The sequence below is a fragment of the Cyrtonyx montezumae genome, unplaced genomic scaffold, assembly GCF_038088225.1.
Source record: "Cyrtonyx montezumae isolate F1298 unplaced genomic scaffold, pur_monq_1.0 scaffold_7, whole genome shotgun sequence".
NCBI classification, from domain to species: domain Eukaryota; kingdom Metazoa; phylum Chordata; class Aves; order Galliformes; family Odontophoridae; genus Cyrtonyx; species Cyrtonyx montezumae.
Window position 1 is genome coordinate 18,423,366 of NW_027072078.1, and position 20,200 is coordinate 18,443,565.

The 20,200-nt window shown below is 40.7% G+C and overlaps 1 protein-coding gene across 1 annotated transcript in view; it reads left to right on the forward strand.

Annotated features, from left to right (window-relative positions):
* Positions 1–277: 277 nt before the first annotated feature.
* The window catches only part of STK39 (serine/threonine kinase 39), an 88,686-nt gene continuing 68,763 nt past the window's right edge, over positions 278–20,200 (forward strand). Inside the window, 5 exon segments of the mRNA XM_065751106.1 lie at positions 278–536; positions 539–739; positions 12,597–12,709; positions 17,637–17,745; positions 18,992–19,133. Of these exon segments, the coding sequence (XP_065607178.1) occupies positions 278–536; positions 539–739; positions 12,597–12,709; positions 17,637–17,745; positions 18,992–19,133 (824 nt within the window).

A 20,200-nucleotide genomic window follows, 5' to 3' on the forward strand; every position in this document is an offset into this window, starting at 1 on the left:
CATGTCTTTGCATTTGAAGATAAGTGACTGTGCAGCAGGGATGCTGTTGGCAGTAAGGCTTATTTGCTTGAAATAATTGCTTCAGAAGTGCTTGTATGCTGGTGCCGCTGGCCTAGCAGGTGCTTTCCAGCATCACTGCCGCACACCCGGCTTCTTCCGTGCCCCTGCCGTGTCGCCAGGTCCCCGGAGCAGCCCCGGGCTCTGCCCGCATGCCGCGGCCTGCACGCGTTCAGCCGGCAGCCCGCAGCGCTTCCACCGCGCGCCGGGAGCCCCGCGGATGCGAGAGGAGGAGGATGACAGCGAGTGAACCGCCAGGGCGGCGGGCGCCCGGGGAGCGCGAGCCGCTTCCCCCGAGCCGCGGACAAGCGAGCGCGGTCTCCAGCGCCGCTAGCCCAGCGCGGCCCGGCAGTGGCCGCCCGGCCTCCCTTCGGCGGCGCGGGGCGAGCGGAGCGACCGGGGCCGGCGGCGGCGCCCGCCTCTGCCTCCTCCCCCTCGGTGCCCTGCCTCCTCCCTCCGCCGGGCGGCCGGCTGCGCGGGGCGGGAGGGAGGGAGCGCGGCCGAAAGGTGTTGCTGGAAGGGAAGTTTGAAGAAGGTCGCCGGGTGCCCGTGCGCTCCGGCAGCATCATGGCGGAGCAGGGAGAGTCGCCGGTCCACGTCCAGCAGCCCCAGCCGGCGCCCGCCGTCCCGCCCGTCGGCTGGCCCATCTGCAGGGACGCCTACGAGCTGCAGGAGGTTATCGGTCAGTGGGGCGGGCAGGGCAGGGCGGCGACGCGGCCGGGGTGCGGCGGGGCGGCGGCGGGGGATGCGGCGTCGGCTGCCGGCTCCGGGCCTAGCAGCGTCCCGCTGGCTGGGGCTCGGCACTGCGGCGGACGCGCCCGGCACTGCAGTGGCGCCGGCGGCGGCTGCTGTAAACTTTATCCGCCCGGCGGCGGGCGGCGCGGCCCCGGGGGGCGGCGGCTCCTTCTAGAAAGCGCCGCGCCCCGCCCGGTGCGGCCCGGCCGCCGTCCTCCGCCGCATCGTCACCGCGGAGCCCCCTGCTCTCTGCCGGGACGCCGGCGACCGCGGGTGCACTCCGTGCGCTGCGTGGCTTGCAGCGCGCACAGATGTACGCGCATCCGCTTCGATTAGTCTGCATTTTTCTGGTGGTTTCCTCGGGGAGGTGTATCACACCAATAGATCCGCTGCTGTCATGCACGCTTCCTTTTTCCTTGTGCCCCCCGTGATGTCTGCCCGCACACGAGGTCGGCGCGGCATCACTGTTCAGGTCCATCCCAGAAACCTCTGTCCCGGAGGGCAGTGGGACGTATCCCCGCAGGTAGGGGCTTCTGCTGTGTGTTTCATTCCTTCCCCCCCCTCCCCCCCAGTGCATATCGGATGGGCTCCATCATCTGTGTATTTGGGTTGTGTTATCCTAAGATGTGTTCCGTGATAATGTGACTGCTGTTAGCAGTCCCTGCAGTGGAAAGTTTCTCATCTCCTGACCTAGGCTCTGCTTGTTGCTAATGGAGGCTACTGCGAGAAAACTTGCTTTTGTTTGTACATGACTTGTTAAACTTTGAGTAAATGCTACAGGACAGACCTAACACTGGGATTGCTATTCTTTCAAACCATTTAAATAATAATAATAAAAAAGAAATAAAATAAAAAACCCAAACTAATCCTCGGGAACCTTGCCTGGTGGTGCTGTTGGTGGTCTTTGGTATTGCTCACCAATTGCTTATGCCTTTCAGGCTGATGGTAGTGAGAACTATGTATTATCGATTGGGGCTGCCGGTTGAGTCCACTCAGCTATGTCATCAGGCAAGCTATTTTCCATAAGCAGAAACAGAACAGTCGGTCTTTTCCCTTAGAGAGGGGTGCTGGGATGACTCTCAGTGAATGGCCTGGCGAAGGGTTATTGGCTGCAGATCTGCCTCTTACTCAGCATAGGAGTGGATCTTACTTCACTAAGCGGAACTGATTCCGCCTGTATAAGCTGTATCTTTGCTTAGGATCAAACTCTCTTCTAAGGTGTTAGCTAGTTTTTCTTTAAGAAAAGCATCAGGTGTTGGATTAAGCCTTGCATAGGGTGAGTCATGAGAGTTATCTTTCATAGAATGGCTAAGTGAGAGTTCCCAAATGTCTTTTTCTTTTCTACTTAAATTCTTACATTTAATGTGCATAACATTTCTAAACGTGTATAATTAAGCATTCATCCATTGTAAGAGTAGGTGCTAATTGGTTTGGGTAATCTCTATCTGAAGAAAAACTTCATTGCTGGGTACCTACAGGTGCTGTTCAATATTTCCTTAATTAAAACAAAGCCTAGTGAGGAAATTGAGGTCATATTGGATGTATGACCATATAATCCATAAACCATATATTGGATTAATGCACATTGTGAACTTTTCTGACTTGTGATGAGTTTCTGTTGTTGCTTACATTATGTTTTTCTTTTCAAAAGCATTGATATTTATTCTCTACCTCGAATTAAATCTTGTGCTTTTTTTTTTTTTTTCTGCCTCGACTGATAGGGAACCACTGTGATTAAGTTTTGTCTTGACACTGTTAAAAACAGTAAACACAAAAAACTTGTAAATTCAATGTTGTTGGCCAAATGTGAGTATAACATGCACCCAACATCTCCAAAGTTATTAATTTTAATGGATGCAATGAGGGATTCCTAAAGCATTGCTTTTATTGGTGGGAGGGAGAGAGGCAAGAATAATGCAGCCTAGCTCAGATCATATTCCCCTGCAGCAGCCACATCAGCATTAGCTGCACTGAGAAACTGAGCAGCCACCACTGGCTGGAGAGAGCCCTTCACCTGTGGTAGGCACCTCCCGCCTCTCCCCCAAGAACTGGGTTGAGTCCTCGGGGATGGCTTCAGTTACAGCAGCCCTTTGCCAGTTAAATGAGGAAAAATAATGTAATGGGTCATCTCTGTGGGCTCTGCAGGAGAAAAGATGCACTAGCGTGTTTGATCATAGTGCTTCACAAAATAGGCACTATATTGTATGATAACTAGTAGACAGATGCAAAATTATTTCTGTTGACTGCTTTAGAAGGCATTTAATTTTCAGTGGTGATATCAGAACAGAAAATGAAACTCACATAGATTGCTTCCATCCTACCTGTGGGTTTGGCAGGTTGGAGTAGTTCTTCCTTCTTTCTCTGTGCAAATGTGAACTTTTTGTGTTGCTCACTGTGTTTGGCCAAATATGGTTGTGAAAGATGAGGCTATGTGGTATGGGTATTAAATGATATGACTCTTTCTCCTGCCCTTCTCTACTGTTGTTTTTTTTTTTTTCCCTGTGATTGCTAGGAGGTGCAAGTCCCTGCTGGCCTTAAGTAGTGCTTCTTCTGAGATGTTTTTTCATGTGCGTTTTATTTTTATGGTGGTTAGCCAGATCTCTGCAAACTCTTGGTGTGCAGTTGCATGATACATTTAATCTGCTCCAGCAGGCAGCTGCTGAAAGGAGCTCATTGATCTGACAGAAAACTAGTTCTGCTGCTGGGTTAGTTTTCGGTCAGATCAGGTTCCCTGTTTGACTTGCCACGTGGTTACTCTGTTGGAAAGATGCAAGTCTTCCTATTATTCTTACATACAGATCTTCTCTGCAGCAGGAATTTTGTGATTGCGGTCTGTAAATGTAGAGGGTGGAGTTAAGAGTTGAGTCGGTCTATTTAGAAAGTAAAAAGGATGCCTAGTTGTTAGGACAGTGAGGCTCCAAAGCAGCTTTCCAGTAGGAGTTAAGAATTATTTTCCAGGAGTTGAGAATTATTTTCTAACTTTTCCAGTAGGAGATGAGAATTATTGCAATTAAGAGAGAGCTACATTTAATTTTGTGAAGATTTGGGAGATCTTGGCATGATTTTAATGCTATTGGCCTGAAGTGTGCAGTGACTTTAGTGGTTTGCTTTTTTCTTTTTTTTTTTTTTTTTTTTGTAAACAGTGTATAACAAGTGAGGTTTTTTTTCCTCCTAAGAAGCGATAGAAATCTCCACAAAGCAAATGTTTGAATGGTAATCAACATAAAAATGTGAAAATTGGATAGTCCTAAAATTAAAATTGTAACGGATTACATCAAATGGATGGGACAAAACATTCAGTGCTGCTTTAATGTCTCTGAAGTTGATGTGAACAGTGACTTTGCTTTGCTTTTGTAAATCTGTTGCAGTTCATGTTCTACTGCATGTAACTTAATGTCTGTTGAGACTGTGCTGATGTGAGGGAAGATTCTGTTACAGAGACACAGATTATATCGTGGCCCTACCTCCTGCTGTGAAGTTACATTTTTGTATCTTCTGTAACTGCTTTGGAAACATAATTTGCCTAGAAAACAGGCATAATTAATTGGAAAATAAAGGGTTACTTACACGTGCTGGGTTATTTTTATATCGGCAACTCACTTAGAAGTTGCCTTAGTTATGCTGTGGCTTCAGTCTTATATTGCCTGACTTGGAGATCAAAAATATCTTTTCCTTTGCTATTTCATGCTATTCAGAGTTGCCATGCTAAATGTGTTGTGATTTTGACTAGAACGGGTGACAGTTCAAGGCAGTTCTACTGATTTTTCTTGTCCTTATTGTAGGCAGTCTGTGAGCCCCTCATGGTAATGTCTCAGTGATCTTTGTTGTGTTTTTATGGAGTAGAATGCTGAGTATTTTCCTCTTGCTGCATGAATATCCCTGAAGGTTCTTTGTGTGACAGAGGATAGACTCTCTTGTATTTGTTGTCAGGAATCTCAAACTCAGCAGGGAGGTCTCTGATTGTGATGTTTAGGAACTGATGTTCAAGTTTGCAAGCTTGATGTATACTGTTTTGAAAGCTTATCCATAGTTAATGGGTAAGATTATACTAATATATTTTGTTAATCAGAAGCTTGTGCCTCGTTCACACTTTCCAAAATTTCTTCACTTTTTTTTTTCCTTCGGGGGGGGTGGGGGGTGGGGTGGGTGGGTGGGAAGGAGGGGTTGATTGGCTTTGTTTTGAATTAGTTACATATATACTGCAAATTAGAGTGAGCTGTTCTCAGTGAAATACTACACAATTGCAACCAAAAATTTGGTTAACTTTGATATCTGATCTTGCAGAAGGTTTTATTTATTTATTTTATAATCCTCTGCATTTTAATACAAAACCACGATTTGATAAGTAATACCTAACTACTTAATATTTTACCCTAAAACTTTGTAAAAATAAAGATGTACAATTATTTTAACTTGGATCTAAAACAAATTGGTGTTACCAGTAAATCCTAGAAGTTACTGAGGCAGGCTGAGTACCTTGTATGTGTGCACATCAAATACAGCATTCATAGCATTACCTGTGCAAGTTGAAGACAACATTATGGAATAGGTTTGTAGCTTGACAGAGAAAGTTTTAGTTAAAATAGTACATTTTGGAAAATTTTTGGTCAAGGTTGTATCAGTTAATAACCATTTGAACAAATTAAAGAATGCTAAATCTCCATTTTGCAATTTAAAGAGTGACTTTTAATTCTGTTGTCAGAATGAAGATGATCACTGTACAATTAAATAAAAAACAAAAAACCTTTCAGAACACCCTTGGTGCTGTGTTGCAAACGAGACTCTGCAGAGCTCTTAGTTAATTGTTTGACTTGTCTTACACATGTTAACAATGATACTGGGGAAGGGAGTTTTTTCTTGATCTTTTTGGAGAGTAAATGAACTTTCTGAATTAGGAACACAAAGACTGGAGACAATCTGTAGTTTTTTTGTTGCTTCCAAGTCATTAGGCTTTGTAAGTGATTGAGTGATTTGAGTTTGTTATATAATATAGTAACTTTTAATAACTCATGCACTCAGAATTCAAACTTGTCTGAAAGAATTTTATTAGAATTGGAATGGTATGAAAGTAGCCTGAGCTCAAGAAAATAGTATAATTTGCTTTGGTTTTCTTGCTATTGCAAGTAACCAGCAAATCTTGTATATAATTTGTTAACCAAAAGGAAAAAGGAGCATATAATGAACACACTCAGGATATATAATTCTAATTTACAGAAATACATGCTGTGGTTTCCTGTTCTTGGAAGCTGTCTGTCACTTCTTTGCTTGCATCTTGTGCCCCTCTGCTTTCTCTCTTACCTTTCAGCTTCTTCCTACAGAGAAGTTCCAAAACCTTAGAGACCTAGAAATCCTTGTTCCACAGGAGCTGCTTGAGTGCCATGAGAGGAGCAATTCTGCTGCAGAGTGTGTGGAAATTTGAAGGGATTGCACGATTTAGATTCTCTTTAAGCCTTACAGGTAGGCTTTGCATCTTCAAAGCAGGACAGCTACTTGTGGCCAACACTGTAAGGACATTTTGATAGTTGAGGCCAAGTTGAGACCTGAGAGAGCAATTCTACATTCAGTCATGTTATACTGAAACATGAGAATTGTTGCACTGTGATTTTTTTATTTTTTGGTGAAGAATTACTTACCCTTAGGTCAGAGACCTTGTTTTTTCCAGAATCTGTTTGTCAAGTGGAGCTTCTCTTTGTTAAGTGGAAACAAAACCACATCTGTTCTGACTGGCTTGGGGGGGGGGGGGGGGGAATAAACAGTTCTCCATGAGAATGAGTTGTGAATGACTTGTATAGTGTAGGCTGTATTTCATTTTTGTGTTACTCTTCTGGTCCTTTCTTCCCATTCCTCACTTCCTTCCAAAATAATTCAGAACTACGAAGCAGTTGATGCTGGCTATCCTGTGTAAATAAACAATTAGCTTTTCTGAATGAGTGGATTTCTTAATGTAGTTTTGCTAGTAGGATGAAACCTCAGCTAGATTTCCATTTATGGGGAAGTTTGAAGGTCTTTGTGCATAAGGATAGCACAAGAGAAGCTTGTTGGACGTTGAAGAGTATCATCCAGCAGCTGAAAAAAGTGACAATGCTGATTGGTGTGAAATACTTGAGGGAAGAGCATTCTTTAAACTCATTTCTCTTATCCATCTCTATACGCATCACACAGTGTTTTGTGTTAGCACTAACAACGCCATGATAAGAGCAACCAGCACTTGTTGAATGCTTGTCTCTGTCTTGTATTCATCTGTAGCATTTGACTGCTGTTTTCCTTCCTCACCAACTCTAGGATCATATGGTGGCAGTGTGACCCTTATCTCTGCCACCTGCTTCTTGCACAGTAATTCTTGTTGGAGACAATGCTCTCATACTTAATGTAAAGTGCTAGACTGTAAAGTAGTGGTGGGGAAAAAAGACCCTCTAATGGGACAGAAAATGTATTAACGAGGAAAAACCTGGGAGAGTATATAGGGAAAAGCAGGCAATTGTGGGGTTACCTGACACCAAAGGAAGAACTTAATATTTCCTGAAGCAGCTGCCATGTCAGAGTTATTTTTTTTATTTTCTTTCAGAAGACAATGTCAATAAAGGGGAAGACTAATCTTAATGGAGTACTGTGCATGCTTCTGGCATTTAATTCAATTTCAGGTTCGCTGGTGACTTTCCTTGTCAATTTCTGTTATGCTGTTGAGACATTAGCAATGCTGATAACAATGGTATGTTTTTAAAAGCTTCTCTGAAGAATTGTTGGGTCCAATTTTTCAACAGTCAGCATTGCTCATTTGTTAACAGATATTTTGTGGCACAGGTGGGGTTAATATTCCCAATCCTTTGTCCCTAGGTATTTGACTAAGCGTGTGACTTTACTCAGTGAGTTGGTAGAACTTCAGTATGATAATTAACTGTCTCCATTAATCCTTTGTCTTTACAGTTAATGATTTCTGAGTTGTTGTATTAGTCTAATTATTCCTGTGAATGTCTATATGCCTTGAAGGTATTCTGATCTGAAATAAATTGTAGGTGAAGCTTGAAGATGTCCTTTAAGGCTGGTATAGTAATGATTATGCTGCAATGGTAACGTACTTAAAGAAAAATTTTAAAGAAAAATGGGAGCTGAGGCAGACTGAGAACTGGAGGATTTTCAGTAATCATAATCCTACTTTCAGATGTAGTGTGAACTTAAGATCTTAAAGATTGTGGATCTTAATATTGAGTGTCTGAGAGCTTACTTGATATGTCATTGATTAGAGCTGTAAGCAAACTGTGAACCAAGTATACCTGTTTAATTATGGTGGTACAGAAATAGTTAAACAATATTTTTCTGGCCTGTTAAATTATTTGCTGATCATAGTTTCTATCCTGAAGAAGTAAAATCGACAAGATCATGTGCTTGGACTGTATCTTTAGATTTCTGAGGAGGATTGTATTCTGATTGAGAAGGATCATGACTGGTTTATAAACTTACCTTGTCACTTGTTTGTGTTGAAGATGTTTTATTACGTAGGATGAACTTAAATTTATTCCTTTAACAACGTGGTCTTCTGTTGTTTTTTGTTTGTTAGTTTTTGACCTATTTCAGACTAATAATAGGAACTTTATCAGAACTAGATTAAAATCGCCATTAACATTGCTTTACCATTTCTATTTTTTCATGAGAAGTGGTATCAGAAATAGGTAAGTTTTTTGCTTGCAGCATGCATCTATGACAAACTCCAGTCTTAGCAAAGCACGTTCTGTTGTGAACTAGCTGAAGATGCTTTGTAATTCAGCCCTTCAGCATTAACCGGAGATTTTCATGACTGCAGTAGTAATACTGCCTTTGTGTTGGTAGATTGCTCTGTTTTCAGAAGAGAATGATGTACTATGTGGTGACATCCGGAAGACTTGGAAAATACTGTGTTCATGACCCTGTTCTGTTAGAATTGTTCCAAGTGTTTACTTCCAAACTAAATGAGAAACAATAAAATGTGTTAACCAACTAAATCAACACCAGCATTTGTTTATAGTGCTACTTCAGAAATGAACAATAATTGTCTTTTAGCAGCTATTTTTTCTGGGTGGAAGATACTGTTTGATGTTGTAAATCTTCAATTTATCCTGCTGCGTAAGATAGAGCAAATGATAACCTGATAAAGAGACTGTGGTCACACAGTGAGAGTCAGTTTTCTTGCATGGCTCTTCAGAATCATTTCCAGTGTGATTTGTTTTTATTTTTATTTTTTCTTTGAAATATCTGGATTTGTATGGATATTGAATATTGGTTTTGGTATTCCTGAAAGAACAGGAAGGATGAAGTCATCAGTGTATATTTCTCTTCTGGAAGTGTTAGAACAGGCTGTTGCCTTTATGGTGCTGACAGGAATAAAAAAGGATCATATTGTCAGCAGATATGATTGGGATACATGAAGGGCTCATCCTTCAAAGAAAACTGTTCCATTTATCACCCTGGTGTAAATTGAGATATTATTGCTTTTTAAGGAAGGAACTCTTTGGACAAAAGTTTTCTTACATTTTTTGGGTGTTGAGGTGTGGGTTTGAGTTATGATGCAGCTGCTCAATAGGGGAATTCTAATAATTTTCTGTGTTTTGGCAGCAGACTGCATGAGAGATGTGCAGAATAGGAATGGTGGAACAGGGGGTCAGTACTGGGTCCCTGTACGGTGGCACTTCTGGCTGGAGGAGCACCAAATGATAAAAGTAAGCTAAGGCAGATGCAGTAGCAGTGGTTTGCACTGGACTCTTACTGGCTGTGATTCTGAATAATCTGAGGTCAGACTCCACAGCTGTAGGAGTTGCTGTAAAATTGCCCTTCACTATTCATCTGCCTTCCTCTAAAGGGACTGAGGAAACCCTGTGAGGGTGATTCCTTCTGTTCAACCAGTAGATGGAGGCAGTACTTGCTGAAGTCCTATGGACACTAGAAACACTAGGAGTATTGCTGTCCCCTCTGGAAGCAGTTTTTGGCTTTCACATGCATGCTGTGATTCAGCAAGTGCTGCTGAATAGTCCTGCTTGAGGACAGTTCCACCAGCAGATGTTCTGCTTTGTGTTTCTCTGTCCTTTGCTCCAACTGTTTGCTTCTCTGTAGTGTAACACATGGTGTTCCTTACTATCATCCTGCTGGTCAGCAACTACTTAGCCAGCAAAGAAAGAAACAAACCAGACTAGCTTCGTGTTCTCTGTGATTCTCAATTCATCATTTTCTTAAAACATCAGCAACAAGAACAACTTCTGCGTATAAGGTAACTTTTTGCAGCCAAAAGAAGCTGGCAGCATGAGAGGATCCTGATGATTAGATTATTATTAGGAGTGCACAAGATCGATCTTTTTTTTGTTTCTTGCAGCCTATGCTTGTTTTTTTAGTGCTGTCATCATGACTGGCTGGTTAGTGACTGTGAAGTAAACGTATGATTCTATGGCCCTCACCAGAACCTGAAAAGGGAGAGACCAGCATGGACAGGGACAGTAACCTCAACTGCCTTGTCAATATTGGACACTTTTTTTTTTAGTTTCTTTTCTATCAGAATTAGACTGAATGGTCAGTGTTGGCCTCGCAGCTCCTTGAATCATGTTCTGGGTGCCAGCTAGTGCTGCTGCTGGTGCCATCTCTTGTGTGGTGGTAGTGAGCCCAGGGGGCTGCTGTTGGCCCTCTTTTTTGGGGGCACTGGGCCCCCCTGTGTGGGTGGTCCCTGCCCTGAACAGTGGGGCCCACTACCACCACCTGCCCTGGCTCCTCTGGAGGCTCCTTCCCAGAGGACACAGTGGCTGTGGTGAAGTGCATGGGGACCCCCACAGAGTACACTGGGAAGCTCTTCAGTGCTGGGATATGCAGGGCTGGTAGAGTGACCTGGGCTGGAGGCAGGAGGCCCCTGATGGGATACAGCTGTGAGCTGTTCTCCTGCCCTCTTGCAGCATGGACATCCCAGTGGTCCTGCTGGTGGTGGAGTATTGGGCTGCAGTGATGGTGATAAGCCCCTTCACAAAGGGCACCATGAGGCCTCTGAGACATAGCTGCAGCTTCCTCAGCAAGGCTGCCTTGCTAAGCCCATGTGTATGCAGGAGGTTCAGAAAACTAGGCTCTATGTCACATGCGCAACCCAATTGTTGATGGAGTGCCTCCCCATTTCTTGTTCAGGATACTGGAGCCAGGGGTATTTTGTTGTATTTTATTTGTATTTTAATGTGAGGAAGCAGACAGTATTTCATTCTGGTGTGGCTGAATAACTTCTCTTTCTCTGTTTGTCTTTTATGTGATAATAGTATATGAACCATTGTGAAAGTGAAGGCAGTTTTCTATGAGAAGTGGAAGCTACTTTGCTTAGAGAGAAAAGATGCACCAAGGAAAGTCCTGCAAAAGAATGGCTAGCAAGTCCTGTGGAGCCTTTAAGATGAGCTCAACGTTTTGTAATATAACTTGTACGCTGAATTAAAGCTTCATTTTGACTGAGGGTGTGGAAGGAGCCGAAACATCAAACGTTCAAATGAACAATATATGCAAATGTCTAAACAAATAGTAATTAAACAATTATAAAAAAAAAACAAAACATGGACAGTAACTTTCGGTCATGAGGTATTGCTGGTGCTCTTTTCAGATGTTCAGGGGGAAATGGTTCCAGTTGTTTTTGACTGGTAACTGAAGCCACGTTTGTAGATCTTGACAACAAAAGGCTTTTTGTTCACAGTTTGTGTTTCTCTAGGACATGCCGATTACTGAGGATAAATAGAATATAATGTATGAGTAGGCCAGTATAACATGTGGCTCTACTCAGTGAGATGCCAGAAATCCATAGTTTATATTAAAACAGTTAGAATTACAGGTAGAAACTACTTATCAGTGGATTTTAGATTTCTGTGTGGATGAGCGTGATGTAATTACCTGGAGGAAGCATGCACTGCTCTACTTAATGTGACAGTGTGCAGACAGGGCACAACTCTTCTGAAATACTAGTTGCAATCGTCTGATTAATTTAGTGAGGTGGTACTGACCAGAGCAAAGATAGTGGGTGCTTAAGGAAAGAAGCAACCAGACTTCTTGCTCTTGCTGTTCATAAACAAATCTTTAAAAAGCATGCTTTAATGTTTTCCCTAATATTTTTGTTCATTTCCATCAAGCATTGTTATCTGTGTATTGTATGGCCATGTCAAGCAGGACTGACTTTCTTGTGTAGACCACAGCATGTGCCACCTTACTGCTGGTGTGACATTTGTGCCTCTCATGATCTTTGCAAGAATCAGCATACTTTTTGTAGGATTTAATATAATTGTGATGAATGAACAGGAACACACATGAAACTATGGACGGTTTGGCATGTTCAGCTACAATAATACTTTTTTTCCCATTACACAGTGGGAACAAAAGTCTGATAAGCGGGGGCTGACTTGAAACAGCAGAAAGATCACTGCATTTGATAAATCCCTGAATCCCTATTTAATGCTAAAATATCTTAACTCTGTAAGTTAAGTTCTTGATTGACACAGATGTATCCAAAGGTCTCATGGCACCCAATCTTTGAATCAAACTATTGAAGTGTATTTAGGAGGTGGGTGTGACTTGTAAGTAAGCACAGTGTTTTAAGTTGTTATCTTGGTACTTGTTTGTGGAGTATGGAATAGATGCTTTGAGGTAGGGAATTTTTCTTCTATATTTGAGAAATGTCCAGGCTGACTTACCAGAAGAAAGATGTGTGCATGTGAAGAAAGTACTATAAAAGGTTTACCAAATACTTTAATTTCTTTTAGAATTAGATTCTTATGTTGGGTGGTTTAAACTCTTATTTTGTTAAGTCTCTTTTCTTTTCTGTCCTTTTTCAGGTAGTGGTGCTACAGCTGTTGTACAGGCAGCACTATGCAAACCCCGGCAAGAACGTGTAGCAATAAAGAGGATCAACTTAGAAAAATGCCAAACTAGTATGGATGAATTACTTGTAAGTAAATCAAAGGGAAATGTATTCACAGGGAGATGTTCTTTTTTTCCGTTTCAGTAGTTGCTTGGTCTGAGGGCAAGAGTTTATGGAGAGTAATAGCAAAGGACTGGAAAATAATCTAAAACGTGTGTGTTTCCCTTAAAATAGATTGTACAAATGTATATCTTTCCTAATGCTGCTGAAACAGCTCCAAATTTGAATCCCTTTGGGATGACCAACTGCTGAGAAATGCAGGAAGAATCTTTTCCTTTGCTTTCTGGATATTTATTTTTCAGGAGATTACTTTGTGATTATCCCTCATTTCTCAACAGTGAGGAAAGATATTGTTCCATTGGTTAAACGCTGATTAAAAATCAAGGCAAAATTTAGATCTTCTTAATGTTTAAAGCACCATAAATGAAAAACAAAATAGTTCTTGAGTATTTTATAATATATTTTGTGGGGGAAACAAAGAATGAAGACATTGCCGTCTACACAAGGAAACTCTTTTTACAGCTAATAATACACATTTATCTGACAGGCCATAGTAAACCATTTGAGGAACATTGTTTGTTTGAGTCACTGATCAGAGGAGGGAGGGACTTGTAAAGGTCTACAAGGTTCTTTCCTCTGCACTGCGTGGCAATCCAAACAAAATCATAAACTCTTCTTAAAGCACAACAAAAAACCCCAAGCAAACAAAAGCCTAAACCACTGTTACTTTCTTTTGCTTCTAGTCAGGTACTTACAAGACTATTGCTTATTTATATATAGGCAGCATAGCAAGAATCGAAGGACTGAGAACCATTCTAAAAGTGAGAACACTCTCTTCTGTTCCACAGGTTATACTTCTGCCTAGAGACTGTGGGCTTTTTCTAATGCAGAAATTCCTGCCTCTGAAGGAAATGATCTCCTCAGCAGGGAATTGCCAGTGCAAAAGATATCTTGAAATTGATACAGAGGGTATGGTCCATCCAGTTTCTTCAGGAAAAATGGTTGTTTACAGTGGAGGACCCAAAATGCTCTTCCCCGGTGATTGATGGCATTTGCCTTCAGTTTATGTGACAGCTTGTATGGGGCGTTGTGTTTTCTTTCTTTTTTTTTTTTTTTTAAGAAAAAACTTGTGGTAGTGGAAGCTACCTTTGAGGTAGTGACACTTCTCTCAGATAAAAACTCAAGGTAAATTCTGCCCAAGGTGAAGTGCTGTGCCATGATTTATTAACTTCTGCAGCCCATAAAGAACATTCCGTAAAAGTAAAAAATACTTATTAACGTAATATGGTCAAACATGGGTCTGTTTGGTCAGAATTTGAGTAATGGGAATTATGAACTAAAACGTTGCAACAGATTTAAAAACAAATAAAAAACCAACAAAAAACAAACAAAAAACCCAAACAGACAACATAAAAAAACAAAGCAAAACTACGAACCTCTGGAACTCTGAGAGAGTTATCCAGATTGCATAGAGAGATGACTGCAGTTAGTTACCAGACTGTAAATGCTTACCTTAATGACTACTTGAGTATTCTCACTGCTGAGTTCTCTCTGCTGTCTGGTGAATTTCTGGACCCATATTGCTTTCCTTTGGTACGAAGACAAGTGTTCATGCTAGCCTTTTTTAAACAAAAGTTATTTTCTGTTTTTCTGTTAAGATTTTTTTATTTATGAATCTCTTTTGAGCTGAATATAAATTCTGATTTTCTCAGTTCCTGTTCAGCAGAATGGAGAAAAAAGACCATATATAATTTGTTGTAATTTTTATATATTCTTACATGCATCTGCATGGATAAGCATACAAAACTGGTTTTTCTTTTCTTTTTTTTTTTTTTCAGTGAAAGTGTTCTTGTTCAGACTCATTTCTGATAGAGACTTGATTTTTCCTTAGTGATGTTTTCTGGAAAATGGGAATCATTTACTTTAAAAACTGTTATTACAGATCTGCTAATGTTTCAGTTAAATGTTCAGAACGCTCATGATTTGTTTTATGACATTTTTGAGTCTGCTTAGTTCTCAATCACTTATTTTTCTAATCAGTTTTTGTTAATATTGGGATACTTTAAAAGTGCCCTGTAAACATGCTGTTTATTATAAATCTGCCATTGAGTACTTCTGGTTGGTGTGCAAAAGCATCCTTCATTTTCTCAGAAATGGGGAAAATGCAGTAACCTTGGTGTGTCCACATAAGCAGACTTAAGATTTGGGCCACTGTCAATATATCAGAATATCTTCTCCCATCCCTTTGACTCCTCTTTTAAAAACAAAAACAACAAAACTCAATATAAAAAGCAAGAAAAAACCCACAGAATGGCTTACTGTCTGTGTTTGGTGCTCTATCTCAGAGATTTAGGACAGTGTGGATGGAATGCTGTTTTGAAATGTCTGTACGTTCATTACTGCAGTAAGCCAACTGTATGTTGTGTGGACTGCCTTTAAGAGAGTGTCTGAGTATTGCATGTCCTCAGGTAGAGGAACTCATATCTGTTACAAGGCCTAGCTATTACAGTGGAGTACTGTCAGATAAATCTGGCACTTGAACTGATCAACAAAGGTAAAGGAGCAGTCTTTCATCTAAAAGCCCTTACAGAGCTATTTGCAGATTAGTGTCTTTCACCAAGGAATTTGAGTGCATATTTCTGGACTGCCAGGGTCTTTAAAGGCGGCCTTAACATATTGTGACCAATTTCTCAGAATGGTTATATCCCAGGTGTCACTGTCCCTGAGGAAGCACCAATGGAACTGTTAACCTGCCTGGCCCCTTGGAGTTGGTGCCTGGTCCTGTGAATGCTGTAGCTTAGCACCAAAAGTAGATGTCTCACAGTTGCTTGTTGCTTTGTCACCTGCCCTTAGGCAGATGCATTTTTGTGTAGCTGATCAGTGAAACAAGAACAGAAATAATCTGGATGGAATGTTAGCTTTTAACTGGGCATGGCTCCTGATGCAGTTAACAAATGCTTATGCTAGCACTAAGGAGGAAGAAGCACAGGAGCAGAGGGATGAGAGAGACTTGAAATTTTAAATGCCTCTCTAGGTTTGGTAGAGTCAAATGTCAAAGGTGATACGAATGTGAAGACTGCTTCTAGGCATTCACCTGGATGTCTTTGCTACAAACTGTTCTTCAGGCTGTATATTTTAAGTAAATGTTTTTCTCTCACACATACATAACATGGCCCTCAGCTAAGTAACTGATGCTTATGGAGGTTTACTGTTCTGAACTGTGAGGGAAGCTGTACAGAATTAAAATATAGAACTGTCTGGAAAGATCTTCAAGATCATCACGTCCAAACATCTCAACCATCCAATCATTCTTAGTAAATTAATACTGTCCATTAAGATTTAATTGCTTATTTCCCATGGGCTGCTTTCTACATTGTTTTCTAAAGACTCATTTGGGAAAAGTCACCAAAGCTGAGACAAAGTACCTTTGGCCATGGTTACCATGATAGTTCACTTTTTGTTGTCAGTTGTTGGATGCAGACAAAATGTTCAAAGCACTTTCCATTAGTAGCAGGCAGAGTTTGTGAACAATCATTGTATTGCAGCATAAGAAAACAATACTCCAGTGTAAGGAATGGAGTAGTAATAGGGAGTGGGAGAGTTCTACTTGGGGTTGGTAGCTGAAAACAAATAACAAAAAACTATGTTGTAGATTGTTCAGTTAGGTTGCTATACAGGTAGTCATCCTGCTGTGGTTCAGGTCTGAGAAGCTCTCTGTGGAGGAGGACTGTTGACAGTGTAACGAGCTGAAATGTAATCCAGTATAGTCTGACTCAATCACCAATAGACATGACATGAAATCCAATTTTAATGCCATAATTAACATTTTGTTATAAAGTGATGATGATCTTGAGTGCATTGTAAATAACTCCCTGGAAAAGTTTTTAAATGGTTACTGAAACTGCATCTGTGGGCAGCTAATTTGGACTGCTCTAGTGGTAGCCTCAAGTGAGTGCTGGTGAGCCAGTGTAGGTTGGGTCCACCTGAAAGCAGTTTCTTTTTAGGGAGGGAGGGTAAGAGTTTGGTTTCTAGCTGGATTGCCTCCTGGACTGACTCACCTTCCAGGAGCACATTCTCCAGTGCTGGGGATGGATCAGGGCTGCACAGCCAGAGGCAGAGAGGGTGAGAGAAAGAGGTAGGTCTGTAGAAGCTAAAGCTGCTGTGAGACCTGACACTGAGGTTCAAAGGAGGCCCAGAGGCTTCTGTGCTGGGAGTTGGCAAGATAGTAAGAACAGCCAGAAAGGTGCAACAGGACAGTTACGTAAAAGACTGTATTGGAAAAAAGCCCTACTTGAAATGAGATACAAGGCTGTCATTCTTAATGCATACAGCTGTGTCATAGATGGTGTTACTTGGTAGTGACACATCATTGTGCATCTGTTGGTGATTGTGTGCTCCTCTGCTCATTTGTTTCCTCGCTTTCAGTCTGTAACATTAATTGTTCCTATTCCACTTCTGTTTCTTTGCCTGGGAATGTGGACCATCTGTCCATCTCATAGTAAGCAAAGCCAGGCCAATGATGCTGTTTATTTTGTCTGTCCTTCCTTCTTTTCCTCCCGCTCACATTCTATCTTTTTGTATTGCTTTTGAACAGGGAAGGCTGTAGGTTTTGATCACTTTTGTGTTCTGTTGCCCAGCCTGTACTCACTCCTTCATCTATTGGAGGCTGCTCATTCGAAATGTGGGACTTTTGCCAGCTGAGAAGTTATGTTTAAAGAAGAAAATGGTTGCAATTGTATCTGTGTCTCCTGGTCTAGCATCCCTTATGTTCTTTGCAATAGTACAAGTTCCTGCATATAGATCTGTAGGCAAATTGAAGTATTTCAGTGCCTTAACGCATATTCTTTGCATACTTTAGTTCCGTTACAGTATTTCACTTTGATATTCAATTTTCACTTTGCACAAGCAGAACTGATCGCTGTCTGTGTTACGCTGGGCTTTGTATTTCTTACAGAAAGAAATTCAAGCAATGAGTCAATGCAATCACCCCAATGTGGTGACCTATTACACATCTTTTGTGGTGAAGGATGAGCTTTGGCTGGTTATGAAGCTGCTAAGTGGGGGTAAGTTGCTACTTTTACTTGTTTAGCTGCAGGGAAATTGTGTGAATTTTATAATGTGTGTTCATTGATTTAATTAACCTAAACCAAGCATGAAGAGGGCAAGAGAGACATTATAGGATGGATCTTAAGACACAGATATGCTGACTGTTTTAAGAAGAATGTAAAAACATTGTCTATACATGTATATTGATATTACATACTAAGAATTGCTGGGATTAATTCAGTTGATCAGATCTTTTTTTTAATTCTAAACCATTTTGTTACAGTTCTCTATTAAGGCTGGGTATGGAAAAGTAATGGTGAGAATTAAGTCACTTCTGTCGATGTGGCATTTTTTTGGACTTACAAATCCCCTCTATTTAAAAAAAACCCAAAAACATTTATTTCTGATTTCGTAATGAGTATTTCTAGTTCCTTATCCAAGGAAGATTCTTCCTAAGACAGGTCTTATACATATTGGATCATTTTTGTTGCCTAAACTCACTAAATACCTTTTACAGTATTTTTTTTTTTTTGTGGTGTTAATGAGTAGTGTTACAGCTTTACATGCTTCTGGAAGAAGCAAAAGGGACTGAACTGAATGCACTTTTGGCTTATAAAAGTGAAACTTCAGAATAAGATGGTGGTAGCTTAGTCTTGTTGGCAACAGACATCTGTAGCATTATGTAAGAAAGCATGGGTGGGAAGTCCTCATTCTGTTACATCAGTTTGGTTGAGTTATTGAGTTCTTTTGTCCTCCTCAATCAAAAGCAGGTGCAGATACTGAGAGGAACCAGTGATTTTATTTTATTTTTTTTGAGAGGAATGCACTGTGAAGTGTTGAAAAGCACTTGGATAGAAAAGAAGATCTGAGATTCCTGAAATTAGTGATAACTGAAATTCATTGTCAAGCTATGTGTCAGTAGGAATGTAGACATCTTTTGTCTTCAAAGATTATCTCCTAGTCTTGCATCTGCATGTTTATTCTATACCATAAATTCATGAACTATAATTTAAGTTGGATAACAAACCAAAACATTTTTGGTATGTTTGTCAGCTTAGCAAGCAGGTCTTCCTAATAAACAGTTACCATATTTTTGACAAAAAACATTGCTCATTTCTCATTTGAACCAAAGTATGGTGTACTTCATTGTAAGGACTAGTTAGCTGAAAACTTAAATTGCAATAACAGAGAGAGAATGAAGAAATATGACTTTTTCTAGAATCTGAAATGTTATTTTCTTTCTTACCTGGATTTGCAATGTAGGTTCAATGCTTGATATAATAAAGTATATTGTCAACAGAGGAGAGCACAAAAATGGTGTCCTTGAAGAACCCATAATCGCAACAATTCTTAAAGAGGTTTTGGAAGGTTTAGACTATCTACACAGAAATGGGCAAATTCACAGGTAGGAGCATACATACACAGTGAAAAATATTTTCGAAGTTGCATGTATAGGGTGCTGTTGATACTGCTCAGCTGTGGTTGCTTGGTTAAGCAAATTCTGTTGTTTGAATGTTATCAGTAATTCTTAAATGTCAATGCTCAGACAGCTGCTGTTATCTCGTCTGTAGTTTGTCACTAATACTATGTATTTGCTTAGTATTTATTCTCTTTCCTGCATCCTGCACTAAGTCTGCCAGAACTGTGGTCTATATTCCTGTAAATGCTGGTACTCCAGAGATTTAATCTGGCTTTAGTTTGTGGTGTCATCCATGGCTTATATTTGTATATTGTGTTGCATAATAAAACCATTCATTATCTGAGGCAATTGGACAATTCTGTATAAATGTGAAATGTATTTCTTCCTGATAATCAGTATTGTCTAATACCATTCCACAGTTGTCTCTTTATGGCCAAACATGAAGCTAGGACTGATATTAGGAATAACCGCATCTTGACATACACTTATCTAAGTGATTGTTTTCTTCTGTGTGTTCTCACTCCACTGGCTTCCTCATTATAAATCGTGCTGATGCCCTTGGGCGGTCTATACATACATATATACATACTGTAGCGATGAGCAGGTTGTTTCCACTGTTTGGAAGTTGGAAGGAAGGGCTGTGCTTTCACCTCCCTGATAAATTTTACTGTGGTAGATTTCCTTTTAAGGGAAGTACCAACCTGTGTATCTTTTTGAAGAGCTTAAAGGAGATAAAGCTCCTTATTACACATGAGATTTCTCCTTTTTATAACATCTAGTTTATAAACTGTGCGATACTACAGAAGTGCTGATCTAAAGAGTATGGTACACCTTCATTTAACACTTGCATTTTGTAGGTGAAAGCTGTGGTAGGTCAGGGAGTGCTTTATTCCACAGTAGCTGCCATTTGGAGATGTTCTCCAAATTGATGGATTTTATTTTGTTGTTTCATGTATGAGAAAGCAGGTTATGTTACTATTCAATGGCAAAATGTTAATTACTTTCAGTAAGTCTTGGAAAGCTTAATGTTTATGGTATTTTGTGTATGAAAG